The sequence below is a fragment of the Kryptolebias marmoratus genome, linkage group LG1 (assembly GCF_001649575.2).
Source record: "Kryptolebias marmoratus isolate JLee-2015 linkage group LG1, ASM164957v2, whole genome shotgun sequence".
Classification (NCBI taxonomy): Eukaryota; Metazoa; Chordata; class Actinopteri; order Cyprinodontiformes; family Rivulidae; genus Kryptolebias; species Kryptolebias marmoratus.
Window position 1 is genome coordinate 7,244,894 of NC_051430.1, and position 19,445 is coordinate 7,264,338.

The following is a 19,445-nucleotide window of genomic DNA, read 5'->3' on the forward strand; positions in this document are numbered from 1 at the left end:
AACTGATGAACAGAATTGAATTATGAAGTGCAAAAAATAAGAATAAAAAAGCTATGGAGAGCTGGGCTACTGAGCTTTAATGATCTGCTGGTCCACTGTTGAAAAAAGGGTAGAAAAAGATTTTTAGTTTTGTCTGTTTTTAAGGTAACTGAACTAGTTAAAAGAAAAAAACTGTAAGAAGCACAGTGATGTACAACTGCACCACAAGGTGGCGGTAATGCCATTTAAAGAATGCCGACTACCGTTAAACCCCAAAGAAGAATTACTGTGGGTGTGGCTTAACGTCATGACGTATTGTTGTCTTACGTAAACCGTCCGGCGCAAAAATTCAAACGCAGAGCACGAAAAAGAAAAGTCCGAGTTCCCCTGTTTTTATGTGAAATCTAAGCATATATCTATACCGTTTAAGGAGGACTGTCAGAGTTTTAACAGGTTTAAGGTGAGTTGAACGGACCGAGAAGGTCTTTTTGGTCAATATTTGTATTTGTTAGAGAACCAGTTAGCAGACTATAAGAGCGAGGGCGACATTGTTGTGCTAGCATGGAGGTAAAGTTAGCTAGTACTGAGCATCAAGTTCATTTGTACCTGCTTAATTTGACATAGTGAATTAAATAGTTTGCTTCATATAATGCCCAATGTACTCTTAAAACTCAAGATTTGCCTTATTTATGCTACCGGCGTTAAAGCTAAATTAAGCTGTTGTAAAGTTGTGTAATTTTTCTGTCAAGAGTAAAATAATATGTGAGTAACTTCGTGTAAGCCCATTTAAAAGCGAGGGTAGCTTTGGGAAAATGTTTTAGTTTGCTGTGGAGAATATTTGTTCGGCAGCTCATTATTGGCACGCTTTTTATTTTCGACCAGACAGTATCTTTGGTTAATTGTGAACAACTCTGGACCAGGGGGAGCTGAGATTTGAGGTTTGAAACTATTCCCCTGAAGGTGTCTGGGGTTTTTGTTTGATTTCAGCCAACAGTGTCAATTTGTTATTACATCTTCAGTCCAAACTTATGGTAAACATTTAGTAAATCAGAGCCAAATAAATCTAAAAGTTAAGTTTAATCTTTATTTAATGTTCCTATCTGGCATAGTGTGCAGCTTCAATACAGTAAAAGTCAGTATACAAAGCCTTTGTGCTATATTTATCTTAAAATCTCTTTAATTGTGATTATAAATTTATACAACAACATTTCATTGCACCAGTCTTAACCAGCTCTCGCCTTAGAGGTAATAAGTTAGTACAGTAAAAGTATAAGAGCTTAAACTTTGTTTATTTTCTTTTTGTCTCTAGCTAAAATGAGTGCAGCGTCCACCCCTGTTTCCCGGGTCCGTTCAGGATGGACGTCATCGTCTTTAAAGAACAAGGGTCTGTCCCCTGCGGCCTGCAGCACCCCACTGCTGGCAGCCTTTCCTGGCAACGACGACGAACAGGAGCGTCGTCAGCGCAGGAGGTCCAGAGTCATAGACCTTCAATCTGCCAATGATTCTTCCATCACTGATTCTGCTTCTCACAGGTAAGCTGCTGAGCCCTAATCAGAGAAAACTGATCACTACACACAGCGTCAATCTGCCTGGCTGCGATGTATCTTAAGAGGCTAAGATGGTTTGCTTTTTGTATGCAGTGCTGTGGGGACTCCTGCTGCTGTGCCCAAGTTGTCGAATGCTCAAATTTCAGAGCACTACTCCACCTGCATAAAGCTTTCCACTGAAAATGTAAGTCTGTTTTGTGTGTGTATATGCAAACATAGAAAACATGAAAAAGAAAGCCTACAACAAAAGACATCTGTAAAAAGGAAATAGGAAGAAAACATTACCACCTACAGTGTGAACCCGTGAATGGTTTGTCTAACCTGAACACACACTGCACACAAACCTGGATACAGAATTAATTATTTTAAAACTAGCTTCCCAGGAATTTAAAAAGTGAGTTGTAATAGTTTTTATTTTGTTCCTTTTTTTAAACTTTTGTTTTAGTCTGGTCTATGTCCCTGTCTAATCTGTCAAACTGCCAAACTCTGACATGAAAATCATTCAGAGCAGATCAAGGAGTGAAAAAAGGTCGTCGACACATAATAGAAAATGCAACAAAGATTTTACTGCACACCGTTTATATCGGGACTTGTCACAGCTATTTACTAAGATGCCGATGCGAAAAACAGAGTGACAGGCATAAAATAGGATTTTTGTTGCTTTTTAGGAATCTCTTAAAGCGTTTATAGCTGAAAACTTCTCATAACAGACAGATCCAGTGAAAATCATGCATCTCAGTTGCTTTGTCAAGTTTTTTTTTTATTTGTTTTGTTTTGTTTTTCAAATGATTACTGCTTCTTGGTTTAAAACGTTTTGTAGAACTGGAACTTAATATTTTCTTCTATATTTATTTTAGAAGACACTGCACTTATGTTGGAATAAGCCATCATTTTGCTAAAAAGTTTTTTTTTAGGAATCACTTTGCTGGATTAGAAAGCCGAAATCGTGCCAAACAACCTGCATTGTGTGCTAATTTGACTAAAAACATTTAAACAATTTATGTCTTAGGCTAATAATTTAAGTGCCTAAAAATGACATTTATTGGAGCTGTTTATTGTTTGATTGTGTTTAAGATGGAAAAACATTTTAAATGTAAAAGAGGCTCAAAGCAAGTAATCAACAACTTTGTTTTCCTTTTTTTCCTCAGAAAATTACCACCAAAAATGCCTTTGGTCTCCATTTGATTGATTACATGGCAGATATTCTAAAACAGAAGGATTCTGAGCTCACCAACTTTAAGGTATGTCGTTTTAAATTCACTTTTTCGTTTTTGGGGTTTTTCTCATTATTGCAATGACACTAAAATAGTGACGGTTCATATTTCCAACTTTTGACCTCAAAATCAGCAGGTCAAAACAGTTGCGATTACTGTATGTCTGAGGAAACAGAAGACCAAATGAATGGTCTGATTTGACTCACAAAGTCCTGTAGAGGTTGTTATTCTTTCAGTTGATTAATTATTTACATTTAAATTCATTTAATTGTTTACACAACAAGAATTCAATCAATTCACCCATTTTGAGAAAATGTGAAACGTGTATAATAACCTCATAATTCACTGAATAAATTTTGGGTTCTTAGTTTTAATGATTTAAACAGCATTTCTCTGTCAAAAAGCATTAATGATTAATTAATAATCAACTTATAATATGTTATTTTTATTATGTGTGTGTTTGTAAGGTGGCAGCTGGCACTCTGGATGCCAGTACAAAGATCTACGCTGTGAGGGTGGATGCTGTTCATGCTGATGCTTACAGAGTGCTGGGTGGTCTTGGGGCTGAGACGAAACCTGGAGAGGGTGAGACCCCAGGATCCTGTTCAGCTGGTTCTTTTGTAAACATTTGTGGCTAAACAGTTTCTACATATGCAGCATGTTTCTTTTGGTTATCTGGTTTAACTAAGCCCATCAGTTGAAGTCTAACTTAGTTGTATACCATTGCTGGTTTCACCCTGGTAGGTCAAGTTAGCTCGTCTGATTCTGAATATGTGTGTCTTCACGTAAAACAGGTGGAGGTGGCATCAGATGATCAGTCTCAGTCAGCGATCAGGAACTGCATAAATCTAACAAAAGGCCAAAAATAAAACCTTAAACTAAAATGAGAATGTTGACATAAGTAGGCTGAGAAAACAGCTGCTGGAGTCGAAGAAGGCAAAAAATTACAGTAAACTTATTTTAGGGTTAATTTATAAAAAAAACAGCAGAAACGTGTCTTTTATTTTGATGGGACCCTGCAGTGTTTCCAGAAAAACTGAATGTACTTCTGCTGCAGCAGAGCATCTCTCCGCTTTGCAAGACTAAGTCTAAGATGACTTACCGACTAAGCACCAGATTTTAGCTCAATATCTGTAAAAATGACTGAATTGTAGACATTAATTCTGTTTGCCGAGGTTGTTTAGCTGTTGTGGCCATCTTGAATCATATTGATCCCAACGGTTAATCAGTTGTGGATGTACATCCATCCAATGGTTACTTTCTAAGAGTTTACTACTAGTCCACTGGTTGATAAGTCATTTTGCTAACAAAAAAAACCAAACGCATATAAAGACAAGCAATTACACCCACCTTTTATGATGGCGAACGATAACGTGATCTTCAGATTAACCAAAAGTAGCTTTTCCCTCTTACTTCTCCTTGTGGGTCACTAGCTTCTCAGTTTCTTAGTTTGTCACAATGGATGAGAATCGTCTGTACAGCCCCACCACACAGAAAGTAAAGACTGCTTCTTCCGGTGTTTCACTAACCTAGCTTCGTACCACAGGCCTGATTGCTGATTGCTCTGAATCTGGTGTCATTGTTCCATAAATTTTCTTACTAATTGTCAAACTTGGCCTAACCCTTCCGCTCTGCAAGATAAATTGTTCTTTGTTTTGTGCTCTTCATTCACTCTGAACACGCAGGCGGTGGTCTGGAAGAGGAAAGAGACGATGCTGCAGGGGATGAAACTGCCAAGCAGCCAAAGAGAAAGAGGCCTCCTAAAAGAACAGTAGAGCAGAACCTGAGCAACATCAACAGTGCAGAATCTGAGAGGAAATGTGAGGTATGGTTTGATCTTTGTACTTTTTCAGACAACCTAAAAAGGGTGTTATTCACTCCTCGCTATGGTGTACTGTCTTCTGTGTCAATGCCTTTAAAGAACCCAGAAACTAGACTTGTTTTAAACTGTCTTGTTTCTTTCCTCTTCCGCTGAAAATACGTCTGACCTGTATGATTAGAATCAGCCTCACCTCAAAGGTTTTGTACATCTGAGTCTATATGCAACTGTGCCTTTTACTAAGGTCACTCTTCTCAACCTAAAACAACACCGAAGATAAAAGTTGTGATTGAATTGTGGTTAAAGCTTTTCAATCAGCTTATATCCACCAAAACTGACTAATAAAATCAAGTTTGATTGAGATCAGTAATTAGACTTGGGTCTCTTAGAGCTTTATGCCTACTCTTTAATCCTTGTTGCATCATGACAGCCTCGCCTTGTTTTAGTTATTAATGTGAAGTAAGAATGTTTTTGCTTGACCTGCTTTAGTTCATATTAAAGTTATTGAGTTATATTTCCTGAAACTTTTAATAAAATTGACCAATGTCCACCTGACACACCCAGGTGGACCCCATGTTTCAGCGGTTGGCTTCATCCTTTGACGAGACCAGCACAGCGGGAGTCTTCCTGTCAGTTCTGTTCAGTGAGAACAGTCGCTGCGAGCTGCTGTTTCCCTCCCACATGACGCTCCTGCAGTCCAGACCTTCCTACTCTCCTCCAACTCCTCAGAAAGTCCCTGCATCACCGTTCAAAGGTAAAAACAGTTCGTCAAGTACAAAGGTTTGCATTAACTTCAGTGGCACTTCTTGTTTTTTGGCCTTATCTCAATAAAAAAAATGCTAAACCCTGTCTTTCTTTGCTGGTCGTCCACCAGCCGGACTGCAGCGTTCCCAGGAGAAAAGCTCCATCTGTCCATCGCTGCAGGACTTCTCTTTCACAAGCTGGAACCCTAACCAGGTCAGGGAACCATGTAATCATCAACTACATGCTATAAATGACTTTGCTGCAATTCTTACAGAGTAAATATTAGTCACTCCATATCAGCTCGCCTAAACGTCACTGTTCATTTGAGAGATTTAATAAAAAGGCATCTGAAAACTTATCTTTAAATATAATACTGGCAAGTACACTTTAAATTGTGACCTCAGTTGTAAATGTAAATTATCAACAACAGCATGGTTTTATTTAACATTATATGACGTTAAAAATACTTTGGTTATGTGATGAGATGTCTCTACTGAAGTCTGTGTTTGTGGGAGTTTATTGCAAATCGTAAAGACTTTACAGCTGCAGTTAGAAATGTACATGTTATCAGGGGCGTAACTGGCATTTATTTTTGTTTTTTTGTTCAAGGTGGGATTACTAAATTCAACTCAAATTATTTTAAAAAACAAAAACTGAATTTATTTTAGATTTTAACTAATCCACACAGGGTCAGAATTATTGATATAGGCTCAGATGTATATGTAAAATCACCTAAATCTTTCATTAAATGCTTGATAAGCATCTACTCATAAGTAGTACTTCACACAGTAAAATTTTAAAAGCAAGCATCACCTTTAAGCTGACCTTTAATTCTGGCTGACAAATATGTGCACTTTATCGCACTCCAAAAACTACCACTGTACCACACTTTCCTTCTGGTCCTCCTGTTTCAGACCATGAATCAGCTGCTGGAGAAGATGAAGCAGGGCGAACACGTGTTTGACGTGAACGCTGAGCCTGAGCCAGAACCAGAGGAAGATGGCTGCCCTGACTTTGATGCTGATTATGAGGAGGGATCAGCTGACTATGAAGAGGGATCTAAGGAGCACAAAGAGGGCTGTGAAGGCTCTGGGTCTGGCAAAGGAAGGTAATGTTGTGGGTTACGCAGCAGTTCAAAGTGTGTACCCTCTGATTGGTGGTTGTGAGTAAATACAGGTTGACAAATATTGTATCTTTGCATTTTTTTAAAAATCCTGTTTAAAATATATCAACTAAATCTGTAGATGTATGTAATGACACATCTTCTGAATTGCCCCAGGCATTTTAATAATTGAATGATTATTAGATTATTTTCACTACATTTTGTAGTTTTCATTTTGGCAAATATCAAACAGTTTTCATGTCATACAAACGTGCATATTTTAGATAAGCCTCAATGTATTAGTCAGAAAAATTGTGATTTTCGCATCATGTTTTCTGCATTATTTCCTGCCTCTGCTCTCCTCTTTTCACTTATGAGAGGGAGTATTTAGCAGAAACTCTGCAGAAAAATCCAAAATCCAGTTGTTCAGAGTCACCTGAAGATCGCTGTTTCTATGTTGAAAAGGGCGATGAGATTTAATATTTTTCTGTAAGCTCTGTGTGTGTGTTGTTTATACAGGGATGTGATTCCCATTGGCGAGGGGGACATTGCCACCATGTGTCTGCAGCTGTCCTCTCAGCCCAGAGAGTATTCCTACTTCAGCCCCAGGACTATGGCCACATGGGCTGGCCCTGGATACTGGCAGTTCAAACCAAAGCACAAATGTGAGTAAAACCAGGTCTTTATTAGCTACTTGTTTGATTATTTATCTAAAAAGGGGCGATGCTCAGTAATGAACACATGCACCTCAGTCCATCATCTAAATGTACCAGATGTAGTCATAGAAATCATTTTTCTCTGTGGTCCTGGCAGGTTCACAGTATGAAAGTTAAATTATTTAGTGAGCTGTGGTATTGGTTATGAAACCATTTCATCTTTAGCAAATTGTGTATTCTTACAAACTATTATCATGCTGGTGTAGATTCATCCAGGTCATGGCAAATATCATTAAAGATGCACCAGTCAGTTTTTTCTTCTCAATACAATCAGAGTCGTTTAAGATTAAGTATTTGCCAGTCCCAAATCATAATACTTGCTTCTTCTTTTTTCCATACAGACTTGATTATACACCATAAATACATTAAAGCAATACTATCATGTTCTTGACAGACACCTCAGTAGGTCTACAGGGCAGTGAAAAATAGAAAAAATAAACTAAAATAGATCTTCATTAAGTTGGCCCAAAGTTTTTTATTTATGAATTTGATTTTGCACACTATTGGATTTTATGAGAAATTATATAGAAATAATACTTGTAAAATTTTAGGGATATCCATAAATATTTAGTGGTCTCCCAAGGCCCCTGTAATTTATAGCAAAAAGTCCACTTTAAATATTTCAACAAAAAATGTTTATGAAAATTTATTCCATAAAACATTACACATAAACATTATTAAACCATAAAGTCAATGTTTACATAATACTTATTCACTAGCCAATAGTCATTCAGATCAGCTGTTGCTTGGTGGCATTACTTGGCACTGCCTTGCGGTGGTGTTCAACAACCTGATACAGCATTTGACATTGTTCATCATTTTTTGTAAGAACCTCATTGAAGTCTGTGGCCAGTTTCACAGCACGTTCAGCAGAGTCATTGACAACTTTTAAAGTCTTGACTATGTTACATGCTGACACATAGCCATCATTACCAGGCCAGGTAGACACTGGAGTGGTCAAGAAATCTTGTGAAAGATGCTTTTTCACAAGTGCTTTGAAGAGATTGAGTGACCGACTAGTGACAAAGTCAGCCACCTGAAGACCACTGAAACTGGCAATTCCTTTTGGAGCAAGACGACGAACATCCTCAGACTTTGGCTCATTTTGTAGGGCATCCAATATGGCATGTTTCTCATTACATGCGACTTTAGGTGAAAACAAAGGCAGAGCAGCGAGATCTTTACTCAGGTACCACAGGTGAAGTTGCATTTTCCCTTCCACAACTTGAGCAACTAGATCATCGACTGCTCTGTATTCTTCAATTAGCTGAAGCATTTTAAGGTCATGGAGAGGAGCAGTTGCTGCTTGTGTTGCAGCCATCCAGAAGCTGGCATAGATTGTGCAAACAAAGACACAGATGCAACGCAAGGAACCCATCTCACGTTTGCTGAGCTTGAGCTGATGATGGAATCCAAAGATCTTTAAGCAGTAGATCCCTTTGGCCATCCAGCGAGCACGATGGTATGCACCTGAAGCAGAGAAATCAGAGGTCACATCTTCACCTAACAGCCAGAGGACCAGTCTTGCAAATTCTCTGTAGTCATCACAAGGTTGCACATTCTGCAGATGCTTTAGAAGGCTTTCGACTACCCCATCACGTCTTTTGTCTAGACAGGCTCTTTCAGGTTCACTCAGAGAACCTGGTCCATATTCATCATGGTTTCCCTGATTTCTGATCTTTCTATGTCTTGCCAGTGGGATTTTAACCTGCTGAAGAGCTCAATTTCAGGTCCTCTCGATGTAAAAAATGCATCAAAGATGCATAAATTTCAAACATATGGTTTGAAATTGCCTACAGGCAAGGAAGAGCAGTCGTCTGTCAATCGATTTTTGCACAGTAGTTACTGCACCAGTGTGAATGCCTGTATTACTTGAAGTTGTGTCAAAGTAAATACCAGCTAAGTGCTCTTCTACTCCTGGCCACTCATGGATGGCCTCTAGGACTTTGTCACCCATAATGGCTCCAATTCCTGAAGAAATGACAGAAATTGGAAGAAGTTTCTCAATACCCAATCCAGATACAACAATTGCCAAAGACTCATGCTTGCTTCTGTCTTGGTGAACAAGTAATTTACCATCAAAATGGCCTATTAATGGAACATCTGGTTTAAAAGAGTCCCTTAATGATTTAGCAAGTGCTTCACGTGAATCATTTCATGCTTGCATGTGAGATGATCTTGAGAAAGATATCTGACTAACATCAACTCCTGCTGCTGCAAGACCTGGAGTGACAATCATCATTGCCTGACGAGTTGATGTCCCAGTTTGGTCAAGAGCAGCATTGAATGTCACATCATCAATGATACAGCGCTTGGATTTTATCTTTTTGGACAATTGCTGCTGTTTTGGCTCGACATTTTTCTCCTATCTGTATCTATCTTATCTGTATCACTGTCATCAGACGATTCTGATGAGCTCTCGTCAGAGAATGATGCAAATGAGGTTGATGACTCTCCCTACTGTTGATCATAGGCATCTTTTCTTTTCACCCAGTTTGCGCTGTGCATATCTTTCAGCTGCATGCTTGAACTTGAGGCCTTCTGTTGTCATGACCGTATTACGAGGACTGCGTTGGTCAATAAGAAACTGTCGATCCTCTGTAATTTTTGAAAGAGCTTCCCATTTGGCATGTGCTATGTCATAGAGTGACATCATCTGTTGAGAAAATGTTGCTTCTAATGATTTCTGTCTGTCTGACTTTCTTTTCTTATGCTTTGCAACTTGGACATGTTCATCATGAAGTTGTTTAAGCTTTGAAACAACATGTGGCTTTGCAGTTGTGACAATGTTAGCTTTCTGCCAAAAAGATAAAATTTCATCTGCAACTGTATTGCAAGCAGCAGACATTCTTTTCTTGTTAGTCTTCATTTCATAGTAGATATGCTGGAGAGCCTGACCTCCTATGGGAAGCTGACATGGTCCATCAATAAGAGGAATTGGATGGCCAACCAGCCAGACTGATGTTGAGGAGCGACAGGAGTGTGTTGTAGAGCTGGCCATTTTCTTTGCAATTGCATGCACATACGTAGTGTTATTACGTACAATATTGCTGTTCAAAAGAGCAACTCAGCGATGTAGTTTTGATTAAGACTTTGTTTATCAGAACTTCATTGGGGGGCCTTCATGCAAGTTCATGGTTGGAACAGGTTCAGCACCCATAACTTACAAAATCTGGAATGTTTGCACGGTGTACTTATTTCCCATACCTATTTCTAACTTATTTTCTTTTTAATGCAAGTAATTTAAATTAACATCAAGATCACAAGATGGGAGTCTTCAAAAATTTAGAAGAAAATAGCAAAGCATTAAGTTTTCCAAACACATCTATCACACCGTATATATATTTTTACTATAGAGTTCACATTGTATAATTTCCATGCATTTTGGAGGACACTTACAATTGGACAATTTATGTGAAATTTTTCCTGTATTACTTTCTCACTAAGGCTCCTCAAATGAGACGGTGTGCGATGTAAAATTATAATTTTATTTTTTATCCTATATAATATTGGCCACCCTAATCTTCATAACATGTTTGTGATCAAATAAGAAATCTCTGCATGCTGTGAGGCTAAACTGTGTCATCTAGTAAACACTTGTCTGTTGTAAAGCTAATAGTGAGTAATCCTGCTAACATAAACCACAGATGATGGCAGGCTATTTTTATATAGCTCAAGTAGGTCTGCATTGATTATGTCGTGTCAGGAGGGTAGAACGGACAAAAAACAAAACCCTTTTGTCTCCACTTCAGGGATGGTTTGGTCATCCGGAGCGATTAATTCAGTCACCTGTTTATCACAGCCTTTTCTCTTTAGTTTCCTCTAAAGTGTTGTTTAGCCATGTTATTGTAATGCACTGTATTGTAGGCATTAGCCAGACCTCTCTAGCCCGTCTGCAGCTTGTTCAGAACTCTGCTGCTTGTTTGTTAACTCGGGCCCGTAGGTACGAGCACATTACTCCCATCTTGGCGTCCCTTCATTGGCTCCCTGTGCACTACAGAACTAATTTTAAGCTCCTGTTATTTGTTTTTAAATGCTTGAACAACTTGGCCCCACCATATCTATCTGAGCTGCTTCAGCCTTACTGCCCGCCCCGATCCCTAAGATCAGCTGATCAGTTACTGCTGACAGTCACTAAAACTAGGCTGAAGCTCAGAGGCGACAGAGCATTTGCTGTTGCTGCTCCCAAGCTCTGGAACAATTTACCCCTGAGTGTCAGACAGGCCTCCTCTCTTCCTGTTTTTAAATCTCTTTTAAAAACACACTTTTATTCTTTGGCTTTTAACACACCATGATTCTTGTCTTTCTTGGCACCTTAAGACATACCTGCTGTGAACCCGTATGTGTATGTCTCTTTTTATCTTTTTTTTTTTTTTTAATCTGTTTATTTGTTTTATGTATTTCCTTTTTACTGTTTTTATCTATTGTACAGCACTTTGGCTACCCCTGTGGTTCTTAAAATGTGCTATATAAATAAAGTTGATTGATTGATTGTTATCTTTAGGAGTTCACTGGGTGGATTATAAGTATCTAATTAAATTGGTGAGAAATACCTGAATTGCAAATGTCACAAGTAGCCACTGAACTCCTATTATTTTGTATTTTAAACAACCTCTGCTAAAAGTTGTCAAACTACAAGACGTGACCTCTCAGTCAAAGTGGTAAAACTTGCTTAATTAAAGATAGTCCCACTGACTTCCAGAATTATTATTATTTAGTTATTCTTTGAATATTCCCACCTCCCTGTAGCACCACTGGTCCGTGTGTTTTTGTACAGTTCCTCTTAGACCAGGGCCATAGTGTTGGCCTTGTTTCAAACTTTGATACAGTGACAACATTCAAACAGTTTGCTTACAGACTCGATGATCTGAGTCTGCACTTGTTTTAAAATGGAAGGGAAGCGTTTGCACCTTGTGTCAAATGTACCAGATTTAAACCATGCTTTAATGAGGCAGCTCCTGACTATAACATTCAGAGACTCTCAGAATAAGCTTACTTGAAAATAGAGCAGATAATTCTTGGATAAATCAACAGTAAACTATAGCACAATCCTATATCTGTCTCATATATCAACTACAGTGTTATATGCTCATATTGGATATTTTGTGATCAAACATGTTGCTGCTGTGTACTTTTTGTACAATGTGTACTCAGGTCCTACTTTTTAGTTGAGAAAATGCTGCTCATGAAGAGTTTTCTGTCGAGTCCACAGGTGAGGAGACAGACGTGGACAGTCCTCTCCTAAACCTCATGTAAATATATCTCTGATTACAGACAGGAGGTGAAGGCACCTCTGCCTAAAAAAGAAAATAAATAAAACTCAAAACCTATGTGTCAATACCTACATTAGTAAAGAAAATATATATTTTGGTTTGTTGAGTCTGTATATATACGTTCTACTTTGCTAGTAATTAAAATAAATAAAGAAAATCACAAAAATAAAATCAGTTAAAAATGTTTATTGTAGACATAGGCCAATTAATCAGCTGGCCCATTAATTGGTTAATTAGTTCTGCAGGAATAGGTTTTGACCAGTATTAGATCCCAGAGCTAAATTATTAAAGATCTTAGTTTTTACGAGGGAAATATTGATTTGATCCCCTGCTGACTTTGTAAGTTTGCTCACTTACAAAGAAATGAACCGTGTCTAATTTTATAGTCTCTTCATGTTAATTGAAAGACAAAGTATTTGCTAAAAATCCAAGGAAAAAAAACACATTTCATACAAATTGCAAACTGATTTGCAAATCCTTGAGTGAAGTAAATGTTTTATCCCCTCCAACTCTGACAGAATGCTGCCTCCTACAGGTTGGTTGCGCTTATGGCACACAGATGACTATAAATAACCTAATTAATCAGTTTTTAGGCACTCCTGATCTCATCTTATGTGTATTAAGTGCAGCTAAATATTTTTTCCCATCACAACCTCTTCACCACAAAGAGAATAGTAGCTCTGCACAAAGCAGAATGGGTCATAAAGAGAGGAAAATATTACCTTTTTATAGCATCTGTTAGTGGCCCTGACTTCTAAAAGTTCAAGTCCCCCATTTTTAAGAAAAAAAACAACAACTTTTTCTTGGAGAAAAGGAACAGTTCAGAGCAAGAACAGACCTCTTTAACTAATATCCTGGTAATTAAACATGAGACGTATTTTTGTGCTTTGAGAATATAGGTTTTTTCATTTTTGCTAAAAGCAGACCCTAATGTAGAGTATATGTGCAGAGTAATAATCCTGTTTCATCTTTGTGCTTTGTGCTTCTCTCCCTGCTTTAGTGGACCATGTGCCTGACAAGGAGCCCCGGAAAAGGAAGCCTAAAAAGCCCTTTGAAATAGACTTCAACGATGACGTCAACTTTGACGCTCACTTCCGCACCACAAGGGTAAAACTTTTATGTGCTTTATTACAGACGAACTCTTTCCTAACAGGTGAAATTCCTGATTCCCCTCATTTTGGTCACTGTTTATATTTTTGACCAGTTTTTAGACCTTTTGCTGCATTTTAAATGGTGTTTACCATGCAGTACTTTTCTTCTAAGATCTGATTGATTGCAGTTCAGGGAAATCATTTGAAGTATTGGTTTTATGTCATGGAAAATAAAAAAGGTGGAGGATGATTTGAGTCAGCAAAAAGGTGAAGGAGTGAAGATCATCCTCAAATCAAAATATAGCAGCATGAAATGTACAAAGGCAAATAATTGACAGTTATTATTTTTATGACTAAACTGTTTTGTAAAAAGCAAGTCATTTTAGAATTGATTGGAAAATATTTTTTTCTGTTTCTAAACAAGAACCAATGTGATTCTTGTGTCAAAGCATTGCATTTAAGGTTTAGAGCTGGTCTTCCTCAGTATAGTTCATTTAATAAAATAATATGAAGGCATCTGAATCATAATAGTGACATTTTGAGGCAGTTGTCATGGCAACGGAGCGTTACACTTTCTGGGAATTACCTTAAATGCAGTCAGTCATATTTACAATCTGCTTCCTCATTACGTGTTCACAGCACTGATAATACATCCTGCTCTGATCACTTTGTTCAGCGTGTTGGGACACAAAATCTAAAAAGAGACAAGTATCAATAAAAAGAATAAAATTTCAAAGACAGTATGTTGTCTGCTTGTTTTTGTTTTTTTTTCTGAATCTCTTATTTTCTGCTTCATCCTCACAGGCAGCCACCACTAACAGCAAGTCTGCGCTCAGTGCGAGCAAAAAGAAAACAACTTTACCTGCAGATTTCCACTTCCCCCCTGAGAAGCTGTCCCAGCTCAGCCTCAAACCCTCCACCTCGGTGAGACGCCATTAACTCTGCCACCTTCCACAGAGCGCCAACACAACCCAAAGCACAGACAGACGAGTGGCAAGCTACAAGTACATGTAGTCAGTTTGGTTTGATCTGACTCCAATATGAATAATAATAAATATTTCAAGGATTTTTAGAAGTTTAAATGTCAGAGACTTTCTGTTTAAATAGTGCTTGTTTTCATAGTCCTGCAGCTGATTTACACCTGAGTGTTTAGTTGTGGTGTGGGCAGCTTTATTGTCAGGACAAGTAAATGCAAGAAAACAGTTTAAAGGGACTGGTTTGCATTTTATAGGTGAGCATTTTAGATACATTGGTGGACTAAATTTTCTATAAACAAGTTTAAGCTGATATACCTATGACTGTCATAAACTGCATAAGCTCTTTATAAAGTGTTCAGTCTAAATTAGTTTATACCATCATATTGGTTGGGGTTCACTGATACATACTGAGAACATGAATGTTTTTTCCTCTTTTCACAGAAACTATAAAGAATTATGACCCAGTTCAACACTGAGATCCCACACAAACGTAAAACAAAAAAGGCCTAGAACTCCTTGAAGGATGCACCTTTCATGTCAAAGTTTTAAACTAAGATCATCCTGTGCCGAGAAACGATAAAGATTTAGCAGTTCTGGTCAAACCTTATAAATGACGTTATGTCCGATCTAATTCAAGATCTTGTGTGATGATAGCTTTCAGAGTATGTGTTGAGGATGGCTCTGAGCTATAACCACACAAAACATTAGCTCTGAGTGGACTGAGTTATACCCATTTACATTTGTTAGGGTCACTTAGCTGTGGTGGCCATCTTGAATAGGGTTGATTCCAGTGATTATTATCCCGTGTCTCATGAGATATTTTGCTAACAGACAGACAAAAACATTATCACCTGCTTCCAAAGATGAAATGAAGATAAATACTGTCTACAAAGAGCACCAAAGTTCCAGTTTCATTTATGGAATTAAAGTTTTAAATTTCGGTTAGGGTGACATGCTACAGATACTACAGCATCTTTTCTGATTATCTGTGTTGTATAAGATCGATGCTGCAGGTCTAATTGTGATCTTTTTTTTTTCTAGTTGAGTCAAGAAGGCCAGAAGAGGCTGTCGGGGGAGCTTGGAGAAGGCATTGGGGATTATGACTACAACAATGCCAATGATACAGTCAACTTCTGTCCAGGTCTTCAGGTCTGAAACTCACCTTTCTAAATGACTTATGATGTTATTGTGTCCAACCTTGTTCAGCCTGTGGAGGAGTAGGAAATGATAAAGTCTAAAAATGATCAAATATGTGGAGTCATTTAATCTGCAATTTAAACTATTTGTCACAGCTGAATTGGACACTTTTGTGCCTCGTCACAAATCGCTCCTCTGAAGCGTCTTTATTTGTCCTTTTATCTTGTGTATTTTCAGGGTAGTGACAGTGATGATGATGTTGAAGGATTTGCTGCTTCAGACGACACACAGACCTCAGGTGACGGGATTCCTCCACCCTCACAAGACCTCGAGGGTGTGTCCACGTACGGGGAGGACAATCTGGTACCTGAACCACACAGGGTGGGTAAAGCATGAGTTATGTCCCACTTTAGGAACACCTTAGCTTTTAGTCGCTTTCTGCTCAAAAACTTTACTTGTGATATTTTCAGACACAGAAGGAATATTGTAAACGAGTCAGATAAAACAATATACCTGCTCTTTATTCTGTAACTATAAAAGTCTTTTTTTCTGCCAGTAAGTTTCTTTTCAATAACTCTAAGTGATTATAGGCCTAAAGATCCTTGAAGGAATGCTTATCACCCATTATCTTTGATGAGTTTTAAACTAAAATCACGGTATGAAGAGAAATGACAGAGTTGTAGCTGTTCGATCAAACCTTATGAGATGTTTGTTTTGTTTTTTTCAGACTCATTCAATGTTATAAGACCTTGTTAGGCCTCAGAGAATATGTTACAGATGACTCTCAGCTACTACCACACCCAAATTAGCTCCATATCTGTAGAATCAATGGAGTTACAGCTATTTTTGTGTTGGCTAAAGCTTATTAGCTGTGGCGACCATCTTGAATTGTTGATTAGTTGTAGATCTATAGCCAACAATAACTTTCTGGGAGTTTCACTAAAATCTGTCTAGCGGTCCTTGAGATATTTTGCTAACACTACAAAGTCCTGCAAAGAGGCAGGCAATAAATATTTTACTCTCAAGTTTGTTTGTGTTTTTCCCTCCAGTTTTCATGCACTGACTGTATTTCTTCTTTGTACAGGTCAACATAATTGAAATCAACTACGCCAAGACAGCAAAGAAAATGGACATGAAGAGGCTGAAGAACAGCATGTGGACTCTTCTGACTGAAAGCTCAGAAAAAACAGCACAGGTGAGTCACACCTGATATTTACTAATCGGTTTCTATAAGTTTTCTGTCTGTTTAGCAAGGTGACAGGTGTACTCAGTGTTTCCTTTTGAAGATCTTGTCTTTAGTCTGTGGTGGGCAGTGACCTACTTAGATCCTGTCTCGCAGTCAGTTTTAGCTGCGTTTGTTTGATTCTGTGTGTTCATGTCTGTTTTATCGCTTCTGCCTTTATGTTCCCAGCAGGTGGAGAAGACTGCAGAGACACCAGAAGTGAGTGGAGAGAAAGTCTTCAGTCAGACCACAAAGACCCTACTTCAAAGGTACCAGCCGACCTCCTGCTGTAATACGGCGCTTAAGACGAATAATAATTACAAGGAGCTCTCATGTTGCATAAAAGCTGCATGAAAGGGAGGAGTCTTGTTCCCTTATTAATGCCATTTAACAGCTAACTCTGAGGAATGAGAAGTAAAATATATTGTGACTGTCTCCATCTTTCTGTTTTCTTTGTGGTGCTCCAGATTGCCGAACACAATGGCTCAGAACCTGTCTGTCCCACTGGCATTCGTGGCTCTGCTTCATCTGGCCAATGAAAAGGTGAGGGTTGTTCAAACACTGGCTGAATGCTGATCATGAATGAGGCGCGTTCCGCTCCTCAAAGTCCTGAAGAACAGGAAGTTTATAAAAAGTGGGAATAAAGTGTGGGTGTTTTCCTGCTGCTCTTATCATGGAGCTCATGCAGGTGTGTGAAACAGAGTGAGTATTTTTATCTGAACAGATATTGAGGCTAATGCTGAGCTAAATGTGACCTAAAAGTGAAAGTTTTTAATGACTTTCTTCTGATTTCATATCAGCATTTAGCCACGACTGGTTTAATCAGAAAACAAAGTGAGAATCTGGACCCAGGTGTCCCATGTGAAAACACACTGTAGTTTCCATCAGTCACTGATTTCATACCACGATTTTTTTTTTTTACAGTAAACTCACAACAACTATTTCTACATAGATAAAAAACAACAACTATATTTTGCAAATTACAAAGCAGTGCAGCCAAAAACAGCTTCAGAAGGAAACAAATAGATATACTGGTACATTTATTAGTCATCAAATCATGTAAAAAAGTTGATGTTAGTAGTTAATTAGCTGGTTATTAGCCTCCTAGTAGGCTGTATATATATTTTACCTGCTAACTCTTGAAGCAAACGTTTGTTTCTAAACACTGTTACCTTGAAAACAGAGACGGTTTCGCTCTCCTTCTGAACCCGACTGAATGATGGCTCTCATCTGGAGAAAAGCCAAACCAGTCCTGATGTTACATGCATCAGTTCCCTGCCCCACACACACACAGCAAAAACAGCTGTTCACACACTTCACAATGTGTGTTCATTTCACCCTTTCCTCATGTACTGATAACTATTATAGCTCCAAAAGTGCCGGCACAACAAACTGTTGCTAAAAATACAGCTGAGTGTGATTCTGAAGACAGGACATGTCTGAGGGAAGACGGCGCTGATATGAGCTGACTTTCAGAAACACAAACAAGATCAATGTGAATTTCTTCAGCAGGTGTTCAGCAGAAAAAGGCTCCCCTGCTGTGAAAAGCCCCATGACACTTGGCAGACAGCTTGGTGCTCTACCGCCACCTTGTGGTGGTGTTACCAGCAGCTGAAGACAACCTGTCCAGCAGGTGTCCCTCAGAGACATGCGTCTAGGGCCGAAACGATCTGAGGAACTATCAAGAACTCGGATTCAAACAAAACCTGTGATTCAAAGATTATTTAATCCATTTATAGCTCAAAGGTCATCATTTTCATCAGGATCATTATTCCTGTCAAACAGCATGTCAGGAACTTTCTGCTGCTAAAAACTGTTTTTTACTGGACTGCATGAGGCACTGTCCTAATTAAATAGGCTGTCAGCTTCCAGGAACAACCTTTAGGAACCACAGGTGAAGCACATGTATTTCCAAATAATAAATTAATGGATAGATTATTCATTAAAATGTTAAATGACCTAAACTTTCAGTTTCTGAAGCCTTGTGTTGCTCAGGAGGACACAGATCTGATCAGAGACACATTTGAATTAAATCTGAGCTTTTCTATTTAGCTTGTTTCAGCAGGAAGTTATTTTTTAAAGAGCAGCAAAAACTGGAAATTCAGACAGTTCTTCAGTAATGCTGCCATAAGTGCAATAATAAAATCAAATAACTTGTAATCTTCCGTCATGAGTTATAATTTTGGGTTTCTGTTCTCCATCTTTCCTGTGTGAAACAGAACAGAAATTATCCTTCTAAAGAGAAATGAGGCCAATCTGAGCTCCTTTTTTCAATCTGGGTTTAATAAATCTTATAAATGTTTAAAGTTGTTTGTTTTCCAGAACTTGGAGCTGGTGAAGGTTGATGACATGTCAGATATCATCATCAGACAAGGCCGCTGAGAAGAAAAGAACAAAATTTTACCTGGAGAGTCAGATTCTTTGGTTTGTTTGTCCACCTCTGCTTTTTACGTCTTTATTCTGCTTTTCTGATGTTTTTGTCCTAAGAAATCTGCTTTTACTCTTCATAACAGCAGAACTTGTACTGCTTTTAGTTTCATATCTCCCATGAATATTTACTTTGTAGATCATTTTAACTGCTCAAATAGCAGAAAATAATGTATATTGTCAAAATAAATAAAATG

The 19,445-nt window shown here is 38.2% G+C and overlaps 1 protein-coding gene across 2 annotated transcripts; it reads left to right on the forward strand.

Moving 5' to 3' along the window:
• The first annotated feature begins 292 nt into the window (after positions 1-292).
• Positions 293-19,445, forward strand: ncaph (non-SMC condensin I complex, subunit H). 2 transcript variants are annotated; one of them, XM_017414547.3, is made up of 18 exons: positions 293-439; positions 1,289-1,511; positions 1,620-1,710; positions 2,675-2,767; positions 3,208-3,325; positions 4,426-4,565; positions 5,124-5,313; positions 5,434-5,516; positions 6,218-6,411; positions 6,925-7,070; positions 13,395-13,501; positions 14,290-14,409; positions 15,504-15,611; positions 15,837-15,980; positions 16,684-16,794; positions 17,014-17,090; positions 17,289-17,364; positions 19,144-19,445. In XM_017414547.3, the coding sequence occupies exons 2-18, from the start codon at positions 1,294-1,296 to the stop codon at positions 19,201-19,203; spliced, it is 2,076 nt and encodes a 691-aa protein (XP_017270036.1). In that variant the 5' UTR covers positions 293-439; positions 1,289-1,293; the 3' UTR covers positions 19,204-19,445. The 2 variants fall into 2 exon arrangements, with proteins under 2 accessions (XP_017270036.1, XP_017270034.1); XM_017414545.3 differs by having other exon boundaries at positions 17,011-17,090; positions 19,144-19,444.